Genomic DNA, 17,876 nt, shown 5'->3' on the forward strand with positions numbered 1-17,876 from the left:
GGCTTAAAGCCGTGGGATCGTATCTCTCCTGCTCTGAAATCTCTCCACTGGCTCCCAGTGGATGCAAGGATTACATTCAAAGCCCTCTGCATTGTCCACAAGGCTTTCTGGGGCCTGGGTCCAAAATACCTTCAGCTATCCCTCCGCAAATACCTCCCCTCTCGAGCTCTTCGCTCCTCTACCTCCAACTCCCTCAGAGTCAGTAGTTTTTCTAAGAAACGTGCTGGGGGTAGATCTCTGTCTTCGGCTGGGGCCTCCCTCTGGAACAGCCTCCCTGCCACTCTAAAACTTGAGGAGAACCATCTCCGGTTCCGGAAGCACCACAAGACCTTCCTCTTTTCTTCTGCCTTCGCTGCCCCCTCTCCCATGCTGATCTGTTCTATCTTGGCACCATACACCTGGCCACCCTCTGTCCTTTGGGCCCAGGTACCTGCTCATCCTGCCACCCTCCAGCACTGCCTCCGGGCCACCCCTTGCACTGGGGTCTGTATCTGTACCCATATAGCCCCCCCTTTTTCTTCCTGCACTTATCAGACCTACCCTGTCTGCTGCCTTAAACCTTGCACTTGCAAATTGCTGGCTGCATTACCACCGTTTGTTGCCTTTATTATTTATTTATTGTTATTTATCGGTTTCTCCTCTGCTTTGCACTTTCCACCTCTCCCCCTTCCATGCACTTTTCTCCTCCCCCCTCTCCCATGCACTTGCGCGTTCTCAATGTCACTGGGCCTAGTAAGATCACTGTTTTGTTCTCCCCTGTTCCCCCCCTTGCCTTGTCGCGCTCTGAAACATTTGTGTACGAATCAATCAATCAACGAAAGACATGGATAGGTGGAAATAAGTTTCTGGGATTTCACATCGGTGTAATGGGTATAAGCAGCTGAGGGGGGGTGGCAAGAAAGAGCAAAACATATAGAACACATAGGGTAGTGGAGTAAAACTATGAGGTAAAAGGGGACACACAAAGGAAGAGGAAACATTTTGGGTAGGTGAAGCTGATTAGGGTGTGAGCCATACAGCAGTTTAAAAAATAAATGAAAATGCATTAGTACAGTGAATGCCTGCATCCCAAATACTGAATGTCTGTAGTGCAACAGGCAGCGTGGCTGCTTCATTTTTGAGTCAGCCTATCAACCGAAATAATCAAAGAGTTTGTTCCAAATGTTTTATTACCAGGTCTGATGGTAAACCAGGTGTTATCACTACATGAACCGGGACAGTAGCTGGATTTCCAGATACGAGGGTTACGTTGTTACTCAATTCTACTCTTTATTTCCTTTTGGTGATCTCTTCTGCAGCCGTTATTGCTAGTTACACCATTTTCCGTTGTGCAAACATCCTTTGTAGTTGTAGTAATTCATGCTTTTAAGTGCTGTTTAATCGTTTCCTTAATTAATAGTGTTTGTTCGTTTTTTCAGATTTAATACATTTGTCAGCCTCTCAAGTATGTTTTCTTCGATGTTGATTAAGATCGCCTTTCCATATGAAACTTTTCTCACATTCACTACATTTATATGGTCTTTCTCCAGTATGTATCCTTATATGTCCATTCAGATTATATTTCCTATTGAATCTTTTGTGACAGAAAGTACACATATATGGTTTATCTCCTGTGTGTGTACTATAATGCGCAATGAGGTTTGCCTTCCGGAAGAAGCTTCTCTCACAGTAAGTACATGCATATGGTCTTACTCCTGAATGCGTTTTCATATGTCTAACAAGTTCTCCTTTCAGGCCATATCTTTGACCACATTCGCTACAGATGTAGGGTGTTAGACCTTCCTTCGTGTGTGGATCTTGATCAGGAAATAATGCATTCCTCGGATGACTCTCAAATTCATCATTCTTCATTGGTACACCTACATTGGTCCTTGGCTGATGCACACTGCCATGTACTAAAGTGCTGAAGTTACTTTCATAATAACTAGTTTTCTCCCCTCTCAGGTCCCAATAGCCTTCTGGTGGCAGCTCATTTGCACAGTCTGTTCCATTTTGAAAGCTCTGGGGAACATTGAGATTGATTTTGCCCAAAAAAGCTTCAAAGGGTGGATTGTTTTTAATGCACTGCATAGGCTCCTCGACGTTCTTTTGTCCATTCATGCTTTTACCTGTTGAATTGAAATGATAATCAGGGATTAGCTCTTCAACACATTGGAACAGTTTCTTTCAAAGGATTCCTCAGAAAAGATGCCTGCACAAAGAGAATATACATACATTGTATTACCTAGCATACTAACTAGAAATATTACTATATAAAACTTAAATGCAAGTATTTAATTAAATGCTAAATCAATACTCTAGGCATGAGTTTAACATTTCATAGCACATCTGAATGTTTACACCCATTAGGACTACATGTTCCCTTAAGGAGAAAGTGGAGATGAGGTTGTTTGATATTTACAGGAGGGTGAGTATTTAAAAAAAGAAATATTATGCAATTGGGTGCTTACCTCCACTAGGATAGCTGCTAGCACCAGCACAAAACAGCAGGCAGAATCAAGCAAATACATATCTACACAAGCCTAAATAGACTTTAAATGTAGCATAACACAATGGACTTGAAAATATCTGATCAGAAAGGATGCCCTTTAAGCGTGTGCTCTCTCCCTCAGTTTGGCAAATAACTAATATTCTACATATCAATGAAAAACCTCCTTAAAAGAACACAAAGGCTACCCTGAGGAGAGGGCAGGAGCCCCTCCTCCCCTGCAGCAGCCACCATTCAGCAGCAGGAGCACTCCACGTGCCGCGGTCACCGCCATCCACGGTACCCAGCTGCACTGAAAGCCTACCTAGAGCCATCCATGCGGTAAGGCACAGATACCCTCACTGCACCTGCCTGCACCAAGAAAAAAATCTTCAGATGCCATCGAGCACGCACTGCCTGACCCACCTTGCCTGACCTACTAATGCCGGGCGCAGCGTGGCATGAAACCGAGGCTGATGCCTCGCTGCTAGGCACCTAGCAGCCTTTTCCTTTACCCACATCTGCCGGCAGGCGGAAGCGCCGGCGGCCACACGAAGGCCCATACCAAGGCCCCTGTTTGCTCCCTGTTCGCGCCCTGGAGCGCGAGGGAGCGCCTTATGCTGAACCCTTATATATGACACCGGTCCGCTACGGCGCTGGTTACCGCTCCGCAGCACACTCATTCCCAGCTGATGATGTGCTCCTGATCCTTAGGACACATACGGAACGCCGTCAAGAAATGCGGTAAGACTCTTCGTGGACCTGACCTAGCTGAACCCAGTATGGTGAACTCACCCAGCCTGACGTCCTTTGTTGCCCCGACTGGATATTAAGGACATTCCCCTCTCTCATTCGGGAGCGCCTTCACTACGTAGTGCCACATTTTTTATCACCATTCTAATTACGAATCACTGCCTCTTGTAAATGCTCATATGTACGCCGTGCACCATCCTTTATGTTCTGTAGTCGCATAGCGTTTGATGTTAAGCTAATTGCTCGCAACTTGCTGCACTCAACTAGTCAGATTAGCTGAACCACTGCCTTTTGAGTCATTGATTGCATATTTGCACATGTACTTACCCAGTCAGATTAGCTGAACCACTGCCTTTTGAGTCATTGATTGCATATTTGCACATGTACTTACCCAGTCAGATTAGCTGAACCACTGCCTTTTGAGTCATTGATTGCATATTTGCATATGTACTTACCCAGTCAGATCAGCTGAACTTCTGCCTTTTGAGTCATTGATTGCATATTTGCACATGTACCTACCCAGTCAGATTAGCTGAACCACTGCCTTTTGAGTCATTGATTGCATATTTGCACATGTACTTACCCAGTCAGATTAGCTGAACCACTGCCTTTTGAGTCATTGATTGCATATTTGCACATGTACCTACCCAGTCAGATTAGCTGAACCACTGCCTTTTGAGTCATTGATTGCATAATTGCACATGTACCTATCTAGCAAGCTGCACTTGGACTGCCACTTCCTGGCTGATCCTACCTCTGCCCAGCGCAGAAATCCTCCATGTCCCCTCCAGTGCACGCTTACACTACCGCACAGACGGTTAGGGCACTTGGTTCAAGATATGCGGCCACTGCCAACTGCTAGCCACCTTACTCTCGCCATCATCGTAGGGTTCATCATTGCCACATCCCTTTATCCCCCTACTCCTCCCAGCACCGTTAAGACCGACCTTCATCACCCTACTTTACACCATACCGCAATGCCCCTTAGTAACCCATACCTCAATGACCCTGCCCTATGGCTCCAACACTTTGCCACTAAACCCACACCTAATCAACCTTGCACATTCCAAGTCAGGAATCGTAGACTTGGATCCAGACTGCCTCGTGCCCACTGCACTCAGCACACACACGTCACCACTACTACACAGAAGTTACCACCATCCAACAGCACCATCTCTGCCAAAGAACTCAAGGGTGACCTCATTAACGCCAGATCTATTACGGCCCACGCACTGGACATCTCTGACCTCATCACCACTCATAACCTCGATTTTGTGGCCATTACCGAAACCTGGTTACACGCAGCCTCTGGCCCACTTCTCTCCCTCGCTATCCCCAACGGTTACTCTATCCTTAGAGCTGACCGACAATCACCATCCAAAGGAGGTGGAGTCGCATTCATACATAGAAATAACATCACACTTAGAATCATCCCCAACACAGAGCTCAGTTCTGCAGAATCCCTCTCCGTGAAACTCACCTTATCTCCAACTAACACTGCTACCCTCCATCTTATCTATAGACCTCCAGGACCACTTGGCTCCTTCATAGATGAGATCACAGCCATTCTGACTGTCAATACGAAACCCAACTCTCAGGTACTGCTTCTAGGTGACCTCAACCTTGGCCTACACAACACTAAGGATCATTTGGCCTCCGAGGTCGCTACCACATTAGCTAATTTAGGACTCCAACAGCGCATTGACAAACCTACCCATATTAAAGGCAGAACGCTCGATTGGATTACTGACCTCAATTGCAACACTACCATAAGTTCCAACCACGCTTGTGCCTGGTCCGACCACCACATCATCATCATCTTCCACCTACCAGCGACCAACCCTCTCACCACTCCCACGATAACTCCAGCCACTCCCACAAGGAACAAAAAAGACATCACCAGGGATAAACTTCTCCCACTCATCCTTCCTATCCTGAACAAATGTGTGTCCCAACACAACGACCCTACAGTCTTTGTAGACATCTTCAATCAAACACTGCTCAAAGCCATTGATAATATAGCACCGCTTAAATTACGGAAAGCTAAACAACAAGCCCATTTGAATTCCTGGTTCACCCCGCAGTTAAGAGTCTTATGCAAAGAAAAACGCAAGGCTGAATCACTCTGGAAGAGCCACCCATGTGACCCTAACAAAGAACGCCTCATCATCGCTACCCACAACTACAAGGAAGCGATCTTACAAGCCAAAAAGGAGACTTACAACCAACGTATCTCACAAGCAGAATCCAACACTAAGGAGTTATTTAAAATCCTTAAAGAATTGGAAGCCCCCTTCCCCGTTCCTGATACCTGCACCAAAGACAGCCAATGGTGCAACAACATCCAAAACGCTCTCCTCAACAAAATCATCACCCTGCAATCAAAAATTAACGCCAAACAAACTTCCCTACTCACCAACCCCCCCCACTAAACCTTCCACTACGCCAACGGCCTCCTTTACTCACACCCCTTTCAGCTTCACCCCACTCACCATCCTCGAGGTCGAAAACATCATTCGCAACCTAAAACCCTCTAATTGCCAAGGTGACTCCTGCCCAGCACCTATCATTAAGGAAGCGGCACATGACCTCGCTCCTTTCATAACCACCTTCATCAACTCTTCATTCCTAACTGGAACGGTACCCAACAATTTAAAGGACGCATGGGTTATCCCTCTCCTAAAAAAAACGACTTTGGACCCCGAAACACCAACTAACTACAGACCTATTACCACTGTACCGTTCCTACTCAAAATACTTGACAGAGCAGCATACCTGCAGATTCAGAACTACTTAGAAACTAATAACCTCCTCGGCTCAAGACAGTCTGGCTTCAGACCCAAGCACGGGACTGAAACAGCTCTTCTTGACCTCAAAACTCAAATTGAGGACCTTAAAGACAACGGTAAACTGGCCCTTCTACTACTACTGGACTTATCCGCTGCTTTCGACTTGGTCAACCACCAAATACTATGTCGGCACCTGAAGTCCGCTGCCCACTTCTCTGACAACGCATCCAACTGGATTAGGTCATTCCTCGACAACAGACACATGAGAGTTTTCTCACCCACCGCATCGGCCGACCCTACACCAGTCCCTTGTGGAGTCCCGCAAGGGTCCTGTGTCTCCCCTCTTCTCTATAATGTCTTCACCAAACCATTATTTGATGTGCTTGACTATCTGGGTGTCACCTACACGAATTACGCCGATGACACCCAGATACTCATACCCATTACTGGTGACTACATTGTTGATTCCAAAGCCCTCAATGACATTTACCTTGTCATACAAGCATGGATGGCCCAGCACGAGCTGTGCCTCAACGATGACAAGACTGAGCTTCTCATCTTAGGCACGCAACAGAGACTTAACAAACTGAGTCCCCTGTTCGGCTCCTTTAACATTGACGGTAATCTAATTAAAGTATCTAAAGATACCAAAACTTTGGGTATCTACTTGGACGCCTCCTTGACTCTCACCCGACAAACCAATGCAGTGGCTGCTGCGTCTGCCTACACCTGCAAATTGATCTCAGCCTGTCGCCCATTCCTTACCGCCCAGAACTGCATTACCCTGGCCAGGGCCTTGGTTATGTCCAAACTGGACTATTGTAATGCATTGTACCAAGGCACTAACCAGGGTAATCTTAACAAACTTCAGACTAGTCAAAATAATGCCATTAGAGCGGCTCTTAATATCCCCCGATCTGCCCACAGCTCAGAAACCAGGAAGAACCTCAACTGGCTCTCAGTCGCCCAAAGGATCTCACTGAAAGCACTTACCCTTACATACAAATGTGTTAACCACCAGGCCCCCTCATATCTAGCCTCTTGATTCACTCAACATATACCAATGCGAGTACTTAGATCTGCACAGTCCCACGGTCTTGCAATCCCTAGATTCAAGCTTCATACAGCTGGGGGTGCCAGCTTCCCTGTCCTGGCAGCCAAGCTTTGGAACACTGTACCACTCACTATCAGAACCTTACCGTCATTTAACCTATTCAAACACAAAGCCAAGCTTTGGCTAGTTACATCTCACTAACAACCGCCCTTCTGACTCTGACGGGCCATCTGGGACCTAGCTCTGCTTTGTTCCGGCACTACTGTTCTGCTTATTGCTCTGATTTGTAACGTCAATTGTATATTTTGTATATTTTGTTCACAATCTGTTGGTACCATTGTGATGATATGTTATACTTGTAATTCTCTGCCAAGATATGCACCCGGTTGCCTTTGGGCCTGGTCTGCGCTATATAAATAAAACAAATACAAATACAAATACAAAGTTGGCAGTGAAACCAAGCAGCTGCTCCAGTTTGTTTATGAGGGAGGCAAGATAAGCCAATCTATATTTCCCAGGGCAACAAGCCATGTGGAACTTTGATTTTGTTGGGCCCTCATGTCAATAGACCGGCTGCCTGCAGCACTAGCTAGAAGAGACAACACTTACCGCAGAGCACTGCATGGGATAGTAGTACGCTTTAGCCCCCAATATCCTGCATCCTGTGTTGTATAAAATGGACTGATCAGACATACAAGATATGGGGTGGGGGCAGTTACATTTCCACACCATGTCTACTTATCACTACAAAGTAGTGAAGAATAGTCAAATGCCACACCTTTTGGGAACAGCCGTTGAAGCTGGATCATTATCAGCGGATCTATCAGATAAAAAGTGAATACAGGTCAGGTTACAGCTCAAAGGAAAGCCTGGTATGAGGAAGAGAGAGTGTAAACCTAAACATAATATTAGATGCAGGGAAAATGAAGAAGAGAATGGAAAAGAGCTGGAAGAAGTTATGTAAAGTCTTCAGTTAAGTTCTTTTTGGATGTTTAAAAATCCAGGGCATGCCCACAAAACTTAAAAAATAGAAGCCATGTAGTCAAAGACTTAAATAGATTGCACTGTGTATAAAATACAACTTCCAGTTGTGAGCTTCAGAAGCATTCTTAAACCACCTGATAGTAATTTTACTTTCCTCAAATGTCGTCCAGATCTCTACATGTGGTCTTGTGATTTCTTCTCACTTCTCCCCTGTATTCACCCCTTAATTGCACTGGTAAACCTGCAGAATCGCTGTCCGGACAATTTTCTGTGTCTCGACTGTTAAAAGTATTTTTATGCACTTACTCTGCCTGTACAGATTATTATCGTCTCCAAATTTCATGGGCCCTGAGCAACAGTTTTTTACCCATGTCCCCACCCTCCTTGAGCGCTTTGAAACACGTTTCTGTGTATAGGCGCTATATAAATAAACAATACAATACAATAATTAGAAACACAAAGGGCAGGAACATTTTCCATGACCCTTTCTCTAGCTATTGACTTCAATTTGTTTGTCATGGCATTGTCAATTCCTCTCTCGAAAAATGTTAACTGCTACTCTCCAAGACATCAAATCTACCAAACCATGTTTAAACTATTGAATTTGCCTTCAAAATAGTTGCAGTAACTGTAAAATTAAAATTAAAGCATCCAAAAGGGAGCCCAAATGCAGCTGGAATTAAATAAAAATGTTTATCATCAAGTCACTTAAATATATACATTTGTCAGTGCTCAGACCTTGGCATCCTCCTTTTATTTCTGTTACATTGACTTTAATAAACTGTCCCCGTTTCTGGTTAAGAAAATCTGGACATCCCAACCCCAGAGAAAATATCATGTACCTGCAGCCAGATACCTACTAGGACCTGTTGAACCTGTATCAGATTCGCGCGACAGGCTGCCTCCTACATGTGACACTGCCAACAGCATGCTTTCAGAATGTTACAGTCTTAGGTGGATTGGCACCACCACCACCGGGTTAAGGTGTGCACATTCCGTTTCTGCTGTCTATTTTCACCCAAGAGAAGAAAGGCAACACTGGAGCAGACAAATGAGGCACACTGTAGTGGTAATGTAGGATGGCTTGTGGTGTCTGAGGCAAGATGCTGCCGTGGAGTGAGATCCATTCTCCATGCACCAGGAATCTGGAACCGGCACACAAAGAAAAGGAGCAGGGGGGAGGAGGGGGGGACACCAGAGACATTTACAAAATCTACAAACCCTATGCAGCTGAGCAACACAAGCCACGCAATTCATGCCAAGAAGCCAGAGTGGGTGGCGAATCAGGTGAGAAGCTAGAAACTTGGGGAGAAGGTGTGCCAGCTTCTCATGCCAGATGTCTCGGAGAGCGCCCCTAGCCAGCAATTTGCTTGCCTTTTTCCTACACCTTGCACGGTTACAGCTTTTCAGGATTGACTTGAGACAATGGAGCAGATTATTTTCTTTAAGGCCCAATAAAGTTAGATCGCGTAGGGCAACGGATAGTGGCGGATTCTCTTCCCCTTGCAAGTTAGATAAAAGCCAGCTTCTCTGCTCTTCAAAAGCAAGTCCTAAGAACTTGTGGAGATTGCCTTTGGTGTGCACACTTTAAAACTGTGTGCAATTCGTCTAAAGGGGAATGGGCACTTAAAGCCGGTGAGAGGTTAGTGTCAGCTGCTAGACTATGAGACACTAGAAAACTCTGGAACATTGCAGTGCAAGGATGCCAATCGGAAGCAGCGAGGTACCCAGAAGATCATATAAATTTGGCTGCCTGGATTACTTTCTTTCCTGAGATCTATAGATCGGGGCATTCCTTTCCTTTGTTGCATATAACCAAGGCATCAGCAATTGGGACCTGGTTATAAACTGCAGGGCAGACCTCTCATAAGATAAAGTGACGCGCAAAATTAACTCATAGGACCATAATATGAGCTCCAGTCCCGATTCCGTGCCCATAGATCTCTTCACAGCAAAGATCTAGCTCTAGGCACTGCTGCTTATACACATCTTTAACATCATTTGTGAATGGGTTGTATTCACCTAAGGCGGCAAAGGGAATTGACCGTTCCAATTTACAGGAAAGGGAGCAGGACTCTAACCAAATCTCCTCGTCCAATAACTCCCTTTAATGTGGCATCAAAAGTCTTTTGGAAACTCGTCTATTGAAGGTTGGCTACATCGGTTCGCACTTTGTGTTGCCTTTGAGGTATTTTGGGGGTGGGCAGTGTAATGCACTTAGATGGATGTTGGGGCTCTGCAATGTATTGCATTTAGATGGATTTTGGGGGTGGGCTATGTTTTGCACTTAGATGGATTTTAGGTTCATTGTAATAATGGGGAGTGGCCACACGGATTCTGTTAGACCTTTCAGCTGCTTTCAATACCATTGACCGCTCCATCCTGCTCAGTCAGCTCTCTGGAGCCGAGATCTCTGATGTGATTCTGTCTTGGTTTCTCTCTTTTATTTCTAATCGTTCCCAGTTTCTATCTCTTCCTCCTTTTTGTTCTGTACCCTCTTCTTTGTTATGCAGCGTTCCACAAGGCTCTGTCCTTTCCTCCACTCGGTTTAATATCTACATCCAGCTTCTTGTTGTTCTCATCTGCTCCCACGTCTTCCACAGTTGTTCTTATGTGGGCGATACCCAGATCATTGTCCACCTTGATCTGGTCCACCCCTCCCATGCAGTTCAGTTAAGGGACTGTCTGCAGTCCGTAGGGAGCTGGATGAGCGCCAACTGGCTCAAACTGAATGGTGGTAAGTCTGAGGTGATGGTGGTGGGTCCTACTTCATTGTCGTCTCTGTGGACTTCCTCTTTCTGGCCCTCCTCCATTGGCATTCTTCCTGCACCTGTGTTCACTGTTAAAAACTTAGGTGTCAAACTTTCTGCTTCCCTTTCTATGGCTGCTCAGATTGGCACAGGTAGCCAGTCTGGTCACTTCTAGTTGAAGATCCTGAGAAGGATTTTGCAGTTTATTCCTCAACATCTGCGTGACCCTGTAGTTGCAGCCTTAGTTTTAAGTCGTATCGACTATTATAACTCACTGTACTTGGCGCTACCCGCTTTTCTGATACAATGGGCCTCATTACAAGTGTGCCGGTCTGGAAACAACGGTGCCGGTAAGATTACTGACACCGTTGTTTCCGGACCTGCACACTGAGTTTGCTTGCCGGAGCTACTGTGCCTGACAGGGCTGACCCTGCCGGACACAGCGGTCATGGTAGGCAAGCCGTCATGGAAGCAACAGCACCATTAATAATGGTGCTTCCGTGTTCCCCATTCCCATAGAGTCTTAGTACTCTATGGGAATGGGGAATTACTATTTACCAGCGCCTGACTTTCCGGACCGCTGGGGTTGTAATCTCCCGGTGTTACCGGCTAGTCAGGTGCCGGTAAATATTTATAGGTCTGGTGGCAACCCACTCGTATTACCGGCACGATTACCGCCAGACTCGTAATGAGGCCCAATGTCTGCAAATTCTTCTGCATTCTGCAGCGCGGCTGGCCACTGGTACACCTTTCAGGGACCACATTCCCCCGATTCTTTCTGGTCTACATTGGCTTCCAGTGGCCAAGCATGTGCATTTTAAATCCTTGTGCTTGATACACAGGGCTTTTCATGCACTGGGGCCTGATTATTTACAGCTCAAGGTCTGCCCCTATTTGCCCTGTCGTCTCCTTCACTTGAGGGACTGATTTCTTATTTCTGTCCCCAGATTTCGTTATGTCCGAATCAGTGGCTGGGCTTTTTCAGTGGCAGCTGCCAAACTATGGCATGCCTTGTCGATTGCTCTGTGCTCTACTGTTGGCCATCTGCAGTTTCGCTGCTCTCTAAAACCCCTGCTTTTTTGATGGCACATGTCTAGCTGCTGTTGTCTGCTCTGTAAGTCTTTCTAGCACCAAGCGGCCTTCTGGCATAAGTTGCGCTGTACTTCTCTGTACAAAATGGATAACATAACAAGGGTTTGCTTTGTGAATATCTATTAGGGCAGCCAGCCAACGTGCTACACTTCGAATACTTGGGCGGTTGGCCATTGTGCTGCACTTGGAATAATTCAGGAGGGCCACCCGGTTATTGCTCTCGTAGAATTTTGTGATGGTAGCCATTGTATTGCACAGATTGTATCATTTGCACCAGATAATCTCTTGTAATAGCTGTTGTATAGCACTTGGAAGGGTTGGGCAGTCGACCAGGGTGGACCATGCTATGGAGTCTAGGCGATTATAGAATGTGATCCACTACAGGGAAGGCAGGTGTTGGCAGAATGCTGCCTTTACTGTTCAGTGGGATCCTGAATGTAGCCATTTGATAGCTGGAAGCATGCAAAATATATCCACCCAGATGTTTTAGAATTCGGACAAATGTACTAATTATAGGCTTTCATTTGATGATAACCAATTCATTTTGCCTCTCACACTCCACGTTTTTGGAATTATCCAAATGCGCGTCCACACTCCTGCACGCATCTGCTTTCACATACATCTCGAATGACACTTTGTACAACACTTCTGCCATAAGAATGTAGCTACCTTTCACGACAAAAATTGTAACTGTAGCTACACACAACTGACTATCCTCTCACACACCCCCTCCAATCTATTTCCCTAGTGTACATTTTTCCGCCCATACACATGCCAATTAGATATGGGAGGCTAGCAGGGACTAGGCCAAGCCCTAATAACTTTTAATGGCCATTACGCACACACGCAGATTAGCACCTCCTAACTTTGCCATATTTTGGACTTCGGTCCCTCCAAGGGCTTTCAACCTACAGTGCGTTGGGAACCTACCCATTGTGAAAGGCACTATACAAATGACAACATTAAGTGAAATATTACAATTTTAGCAAGCAGCCAGTGGGATTGACAGAAGGGGTTGGCGCTATGGAGCAGTTAATAAATCTCTATCTTTTGGCAACAAAATATATTTATTTTTCATATAAATCCCCTATCTACATGGCCTTTACAAATCTCTACTCGTCCTTTGATAAGGCTAACATGCCGAGATTATGGGAGATCCTGGGGGCGGGGGTATGAAGATTCCAGGACATCTACTGATAATTCTTAAGTTATTACATCAGATAAGTTGACATGTGTTAGGTATGGACCTGGGGGAGAATGTACAAAATATTTAGGAGTCATCAGGGGTGTGTGACAGTGATGTGTACTGGCACCGCTCTTATTTAACCTGAATACCAATTCCTTGGAAAAGGTGCTGCTGGACAGAGATTTTGATGTTCCTTCTGCAGGCGGTGCCTGTCCCTTACTTTGCCAATTATACATTCATTTTGGCTAAAACCTCCCTCCCCCCATGCCGCTTGAAGGGTGGCAAATCACTGATAAAAACCAAATTGAGGTACTATGCTGGATGAGGGTTCTTAACTGGTGGATATATTCTCAACAGTCCTCACAATGAGATGTTTAAGGAATTCCAGTCCAATCCTATATCCGCAAGATAGGTTCTGCAGAAGTCAACCTGCAAATTATAACTTGCTAAGTTGGTCATGAATGAAAGTTTAATGGGTTTAGATTTCTGCCACTTTCTCCTGTAATGTGATCGAGGGGATGGCATTTTGCCCCGTGAATTACTTTTAGATTGTTCTCCAAGAGGCCTAGTGACCCAGGATTAGTTCTTTAGGGAATCGCTGACCAAGCTCAGCAATTGAAGGGATGGGTGACACTTGTTCCCTCTGTGCATTGTTAGAATCTCTGGAAAGGCTGGCAGAAATATTAGGCCTTCCAGGGCGAGCTTGAGCAGGTCCAAAAAAAGCAGGTCCTGGCTGGCCAGTGAACACAGACCAAAATCATGTAGTAATTTGCCACTTTGTAACTACCTTCTGGATCAGGGAGATTGGGGGTGACGCATAAAACATTAATTTGGACCACTGGATCAATGTATCTTCCAGAGAAAAGTAAACAAGTCCTTTGCATGCCGCAAAGTTTTAGCACTGGCATTGACCTCAGAGGCAAACTAGTATAGTTGGGGAACATCTAATTTTCGAAAGATCAGTGGGACGACAGAACAGCACAGCTCCCATTCACATTTGAACTAGGAAAAGGCTGCTCAAACTGTCTGCCTTAACATTTTCCACTCCAGGTAGGTGGATGGCATGAAGATTCATGTTATGATCGAGGGCCCTCTAACCAGCACACTACCGGTGACCTAGTGCTGCCACTGTGATTGTTGATTTAGTACATACAGATCAAGTTGCCCATCTGAATGAGCAATTTATTGCCCTCCAGAGAGGGGAGAACTGCAATTAGTGCTAGCTGAAAGGCCATGAGCTCTAAGACATTGATGTGCTCCTGCTGATACTCGTTGGCCCACTGCCATTGAACAGAAAGAGTGCAGGGTTGCACCCCGACCCGTGTGTGTGGAATCTAGCGATGAACACCTCGTGAGGGGGATCCTCCAACAGTGTGCACTAGAAACACCATAAAGTGCTCCTCTTTGGAGCATCACAGTAGGTCCAGATGCCATACTGCCAGAATAGGAATGAGGACTCACTGAGACTGCTCTGCTTGATTCTAATTTTCTGCCAAATGCAGCTGTATCCTCCTCTGAGACATGCAAAGGGAACTGTTAGGATGCAGGAGGCCATGAGCCACAGAAGGTGCTGGAACCACCATGAGGAGTCCCCCTTCTAACTCAAAAAATAAAAGTATCATCTCTATGATGTCCTTTATTGTGTCCAAAGAGGGAAAAACCTGCTCTACCGTGGTACCCCAGTGAATGCTGATACAGTCAATAGACTGAGTGGGGTAAACTGAGACTTCTCTTGATTGACAGAGACAGTGCAAACAGAAGTGCCTGTAGGATGCTAGGATCAATCATCCTAACCTCTTCGGCTGAGGTGGCTCAAAGATACTGGTTAACAAGATATTGTAGATATGAAACCCCTTCAGGTGGGGGATGAGCCCCAATGACCGACACAAGCTCTGTAAAAACTCTCTCTAGGGGGTTCATTCAGCTTAAAGGGTAGGACTCTATAATGGAAGTGGGAATCTGCCAATGACAGATGTATAAACTACCTTGTGAGGGGGCCATATGGGAACATGCACATAAGCATCTTTCAGAACCACTGTGCATAACCAATCGTCTCTGAATTGGAGCAGAGCAGATGTATGCAAGAATTGTCCTCTTCAACCTTAATAGGGAAAGAAATGATTTGAAGGGGGCCCAGTCCAGATCGTTTCTTAAGCCACCTGTTTTTTTCTTGGGAACAGTAAAGAGCCTGGGATCAAACCTCGGACCGCTCTGCGGGATGGGAATATATTCCAAGGCCCTCATGTCCAGGAGTTTCTGCACTTCCTAGAGGAGGATTGTGGAACCAGCCCGTCGAATAGGAAGGGGGAGAATGGCTAGCCTGTAGCCCAAGGACACCAAAGATGGAATCTATGGATCCCATAAGATCACATTCCATCCTGCCAAAAAAATCAAAAATTCTCCCGCTGACCAGAGACTTGTGGACTCAGATGAAGATATCATTCCTGCCCCTCTTTGCATCGGTACTGGCAGGGCAGAAGAACCCTTCAGTAGCTGCCCTTTTTCCCGGGCATGCTTGGTGACCCCATCTTGCTGTGTTTACCGTCTCTCAAGAAGAGCGGTGAAGCCTCCAGATGTTGTAGATGTAAAATCCTGACTAAAAGATAAGGCAGATTCTTCTTCGTCAGGAACTCATCATAAGAGCTGTGTAAGAGCTCCGACTCTTTCAAGGGCAAAACTATAATTTATTCTTGCACATCCTAAGCAATATTCGAAGAAAGTATCCACACCCGTCTTTGCATATTCACTCCTATGCACATGCCCGTGGCTGCAGTATCAATATGGTGTGCTAAGGACTCTGGTAGATCTTGTGCTGTTGTCCTAGATTAGCTAGGCCTGAGTGAAAAGCCACTGCTTGTGTGGTGGAAGGTCATTTTGAAAATCAGCCAACCCCTTCTAGAGTCGCTGATTGGCAGTTTCAAGTAGCGGATCAGCATTCCCCTGTCTCAGATGGAGCGCAGAGTTTGCATGTACCTTCTTGCCAGGCAATCTAGAAGTCTTTCCTCCTTAGCAGGAGGATTGGAAGATGAAGTAGAGGTAGTACTAGAGGATCCCTTATGAAAAAGAGATGCAGAGGCAACTACAGAGAAAGAAGGTGAAGGGTGCACCAAGAGGTTAACTGAATCTGAAGGCAAATTCATGTACCACAAGTCCAGCTTTATATTAGTTGGAGTGGCCAAATACAGCTTACTCCAGACCTTCACTGCTGAATCCTTAAACTATCTGCTGCATTGAGCACTATAATGCCCAACAAGACCCCAGGTTCTGAAATGGGAGGAGAGGGGAACTGATGGGTGTGAGAAGACCTACACATTCACCCACCGCTCTCATCCTTTTGTGAAAGGCTTGAGACGAGGATGGCATATCCTCCTCTATGTTTGAGGAGTCTCAACAGTTCCTGTATTCGGCTATGTCCCAATCTATCACACGAGTCACAATAGAGGAGAATGAACCTTGGTAAGGTGACTGGGGCTGGTAATGTTCCTAGAGGCGGAAGTGTTAGAGGCGCAAGGGCCAGAGCAGCTGGTTCATCAAAATGAACTAGCTGTGGTGGGGGTGGTGGTGGTGGAGGAACTGGAGCAGCAGCAGGGAGAAGTTCCTTAATGAGGCTTTTAAAGTTTGATGTCATTGCAGATGACTCCATGACAGATTGAAATTGGGCACACAAAAAAAAATGATGAGACCTTTGCAAGCTGTCTGGGACCGAGTAGGTGCAGAAGCTGGAGTCAGGTAGCCAAAGAGGGTGAGGTCCAGTTAAGAGTCTAATTGGGTACTAATATGGATGATGGAGGTGGTTTACCCACAGATCTGTGAAGCGCATAGATGTGGAGGAAGTGTCATGCACCGCTTTTCCCTCCATTGGAGGAGGAACAGAACCACTCTGCAGCATTCACAGCCCTAACCCATTCCAAGATGTCAGAGCGGTTTCTTGAAGCAGTCCCTTCAAAGATGGTGCTTTCCCTAGAACCTAGCTGGATTTCTGGTTCCGGTTCTTGGACTGCTCTGCACTCATCAGCAGGTTTCTCTGCGGCAGTTCAGGGAGCCGATGTGCCTTACATTTGCCAAGTTTTGTTGCCGCTTTGTTCCTTAAAGTCTGCCTATCCCTCCTGCTACCTCCTCCTTGATTTCCCTCGTCCCCAGCCTCTGGTTGCCCCTGGCTATTGAGCTCTGCTGGATTGTTATTCTTCAGCTTTTCCTTTGAATTCCGTTCTGCTGCCTCCTCCAGTATTTCATCTGCTATTTGGCTGCTGCACCCATGGAGAAGAAGTTGAGTTTTTCCCTCTCCGGTAGGACAAGGTTTTTACCCATATACTTGGGTTACACCACGTTAGTTGTTGTCACAAGCTAACAAGGTTCCTTCCTGAGAAGGCAGGTCCTACTTTGCCGAACGAATGTGCCACAAGAGTCTGGAAAGGCCAGCTCTTGACAGAAAGTCTGGTACTGCATTGTCTGCGTTCATGTAGTCATAACAGGCCAATTCACACGCAGTGTAAAGGACCCCATGTGCATCGTAGGTAGGAGTCTGATTGGGCTGGGTTGCTTTGGTTGCATCAGGCTTTTGCACGGAATCTTGTGGCGAGTTGTCAGAGTATTGTGGGGACAAGACAGGCAATAGTCTGTATTTTATGGAGGTCAAGATGTCGCCCAAGTTCCCCTCATGGCGGACCTCCATTTTCTGTGATATGGCTTGTGACACAGTATAGGACTGCTTTGGTTTGCCCTTATCCCTTTCTTTAGGGACTGACAAACCCTTGGAGCGAGGCCCGGTAGAGTGGTATGGACCTCAGAGCAAGTTCTGTGA

The 17,876-nt window shown here is 46.0% G+C and overlaps 1 protein-coding gene across 3 annotated transcripts in view; it reads right to left on the minus strand.

Annotated features, from left to right (window-relative positions):
• Positions 1-979: 979 nt before the first annotated feature.
• Positions 980-17,876, minus strand: part of LOC138510500 (zinc finger protein 514-like) — a 255,115-nt gene continuing 238,218 nt past the window's right edge. For all 3 annotated transcript variants that reach the window (XM_069626195.1, XM_069626194.1, XM_069626196.1), the window contains exon 8: positions 980-2,108. In XM_069626195.1, coding sequence (XP_069482296.1) covers positions 1,441-2,108 — 668 coding nt within the window. In that variant the 3' untranslated portion in view covers positions 980-1,440. The remainder of the gene's footprint in view (positions 2,109-17,876) is intronic.

The sequence above is a fragment of the Ambystoma mexicanum genome, chromosome 6p, assembly GCF_040938575.1.
Source record: "Ambystoma mexicanum isolate Mex_15411 chromosome 6p, UKY_AmexF1_1, whole genome shotgun sequence".
NCBI lineage: Eukaryota > Metazoa > Chordata > Amphibia > Caudata > Ambystomatidae > Ambystoma > Ambystoma mexicanum.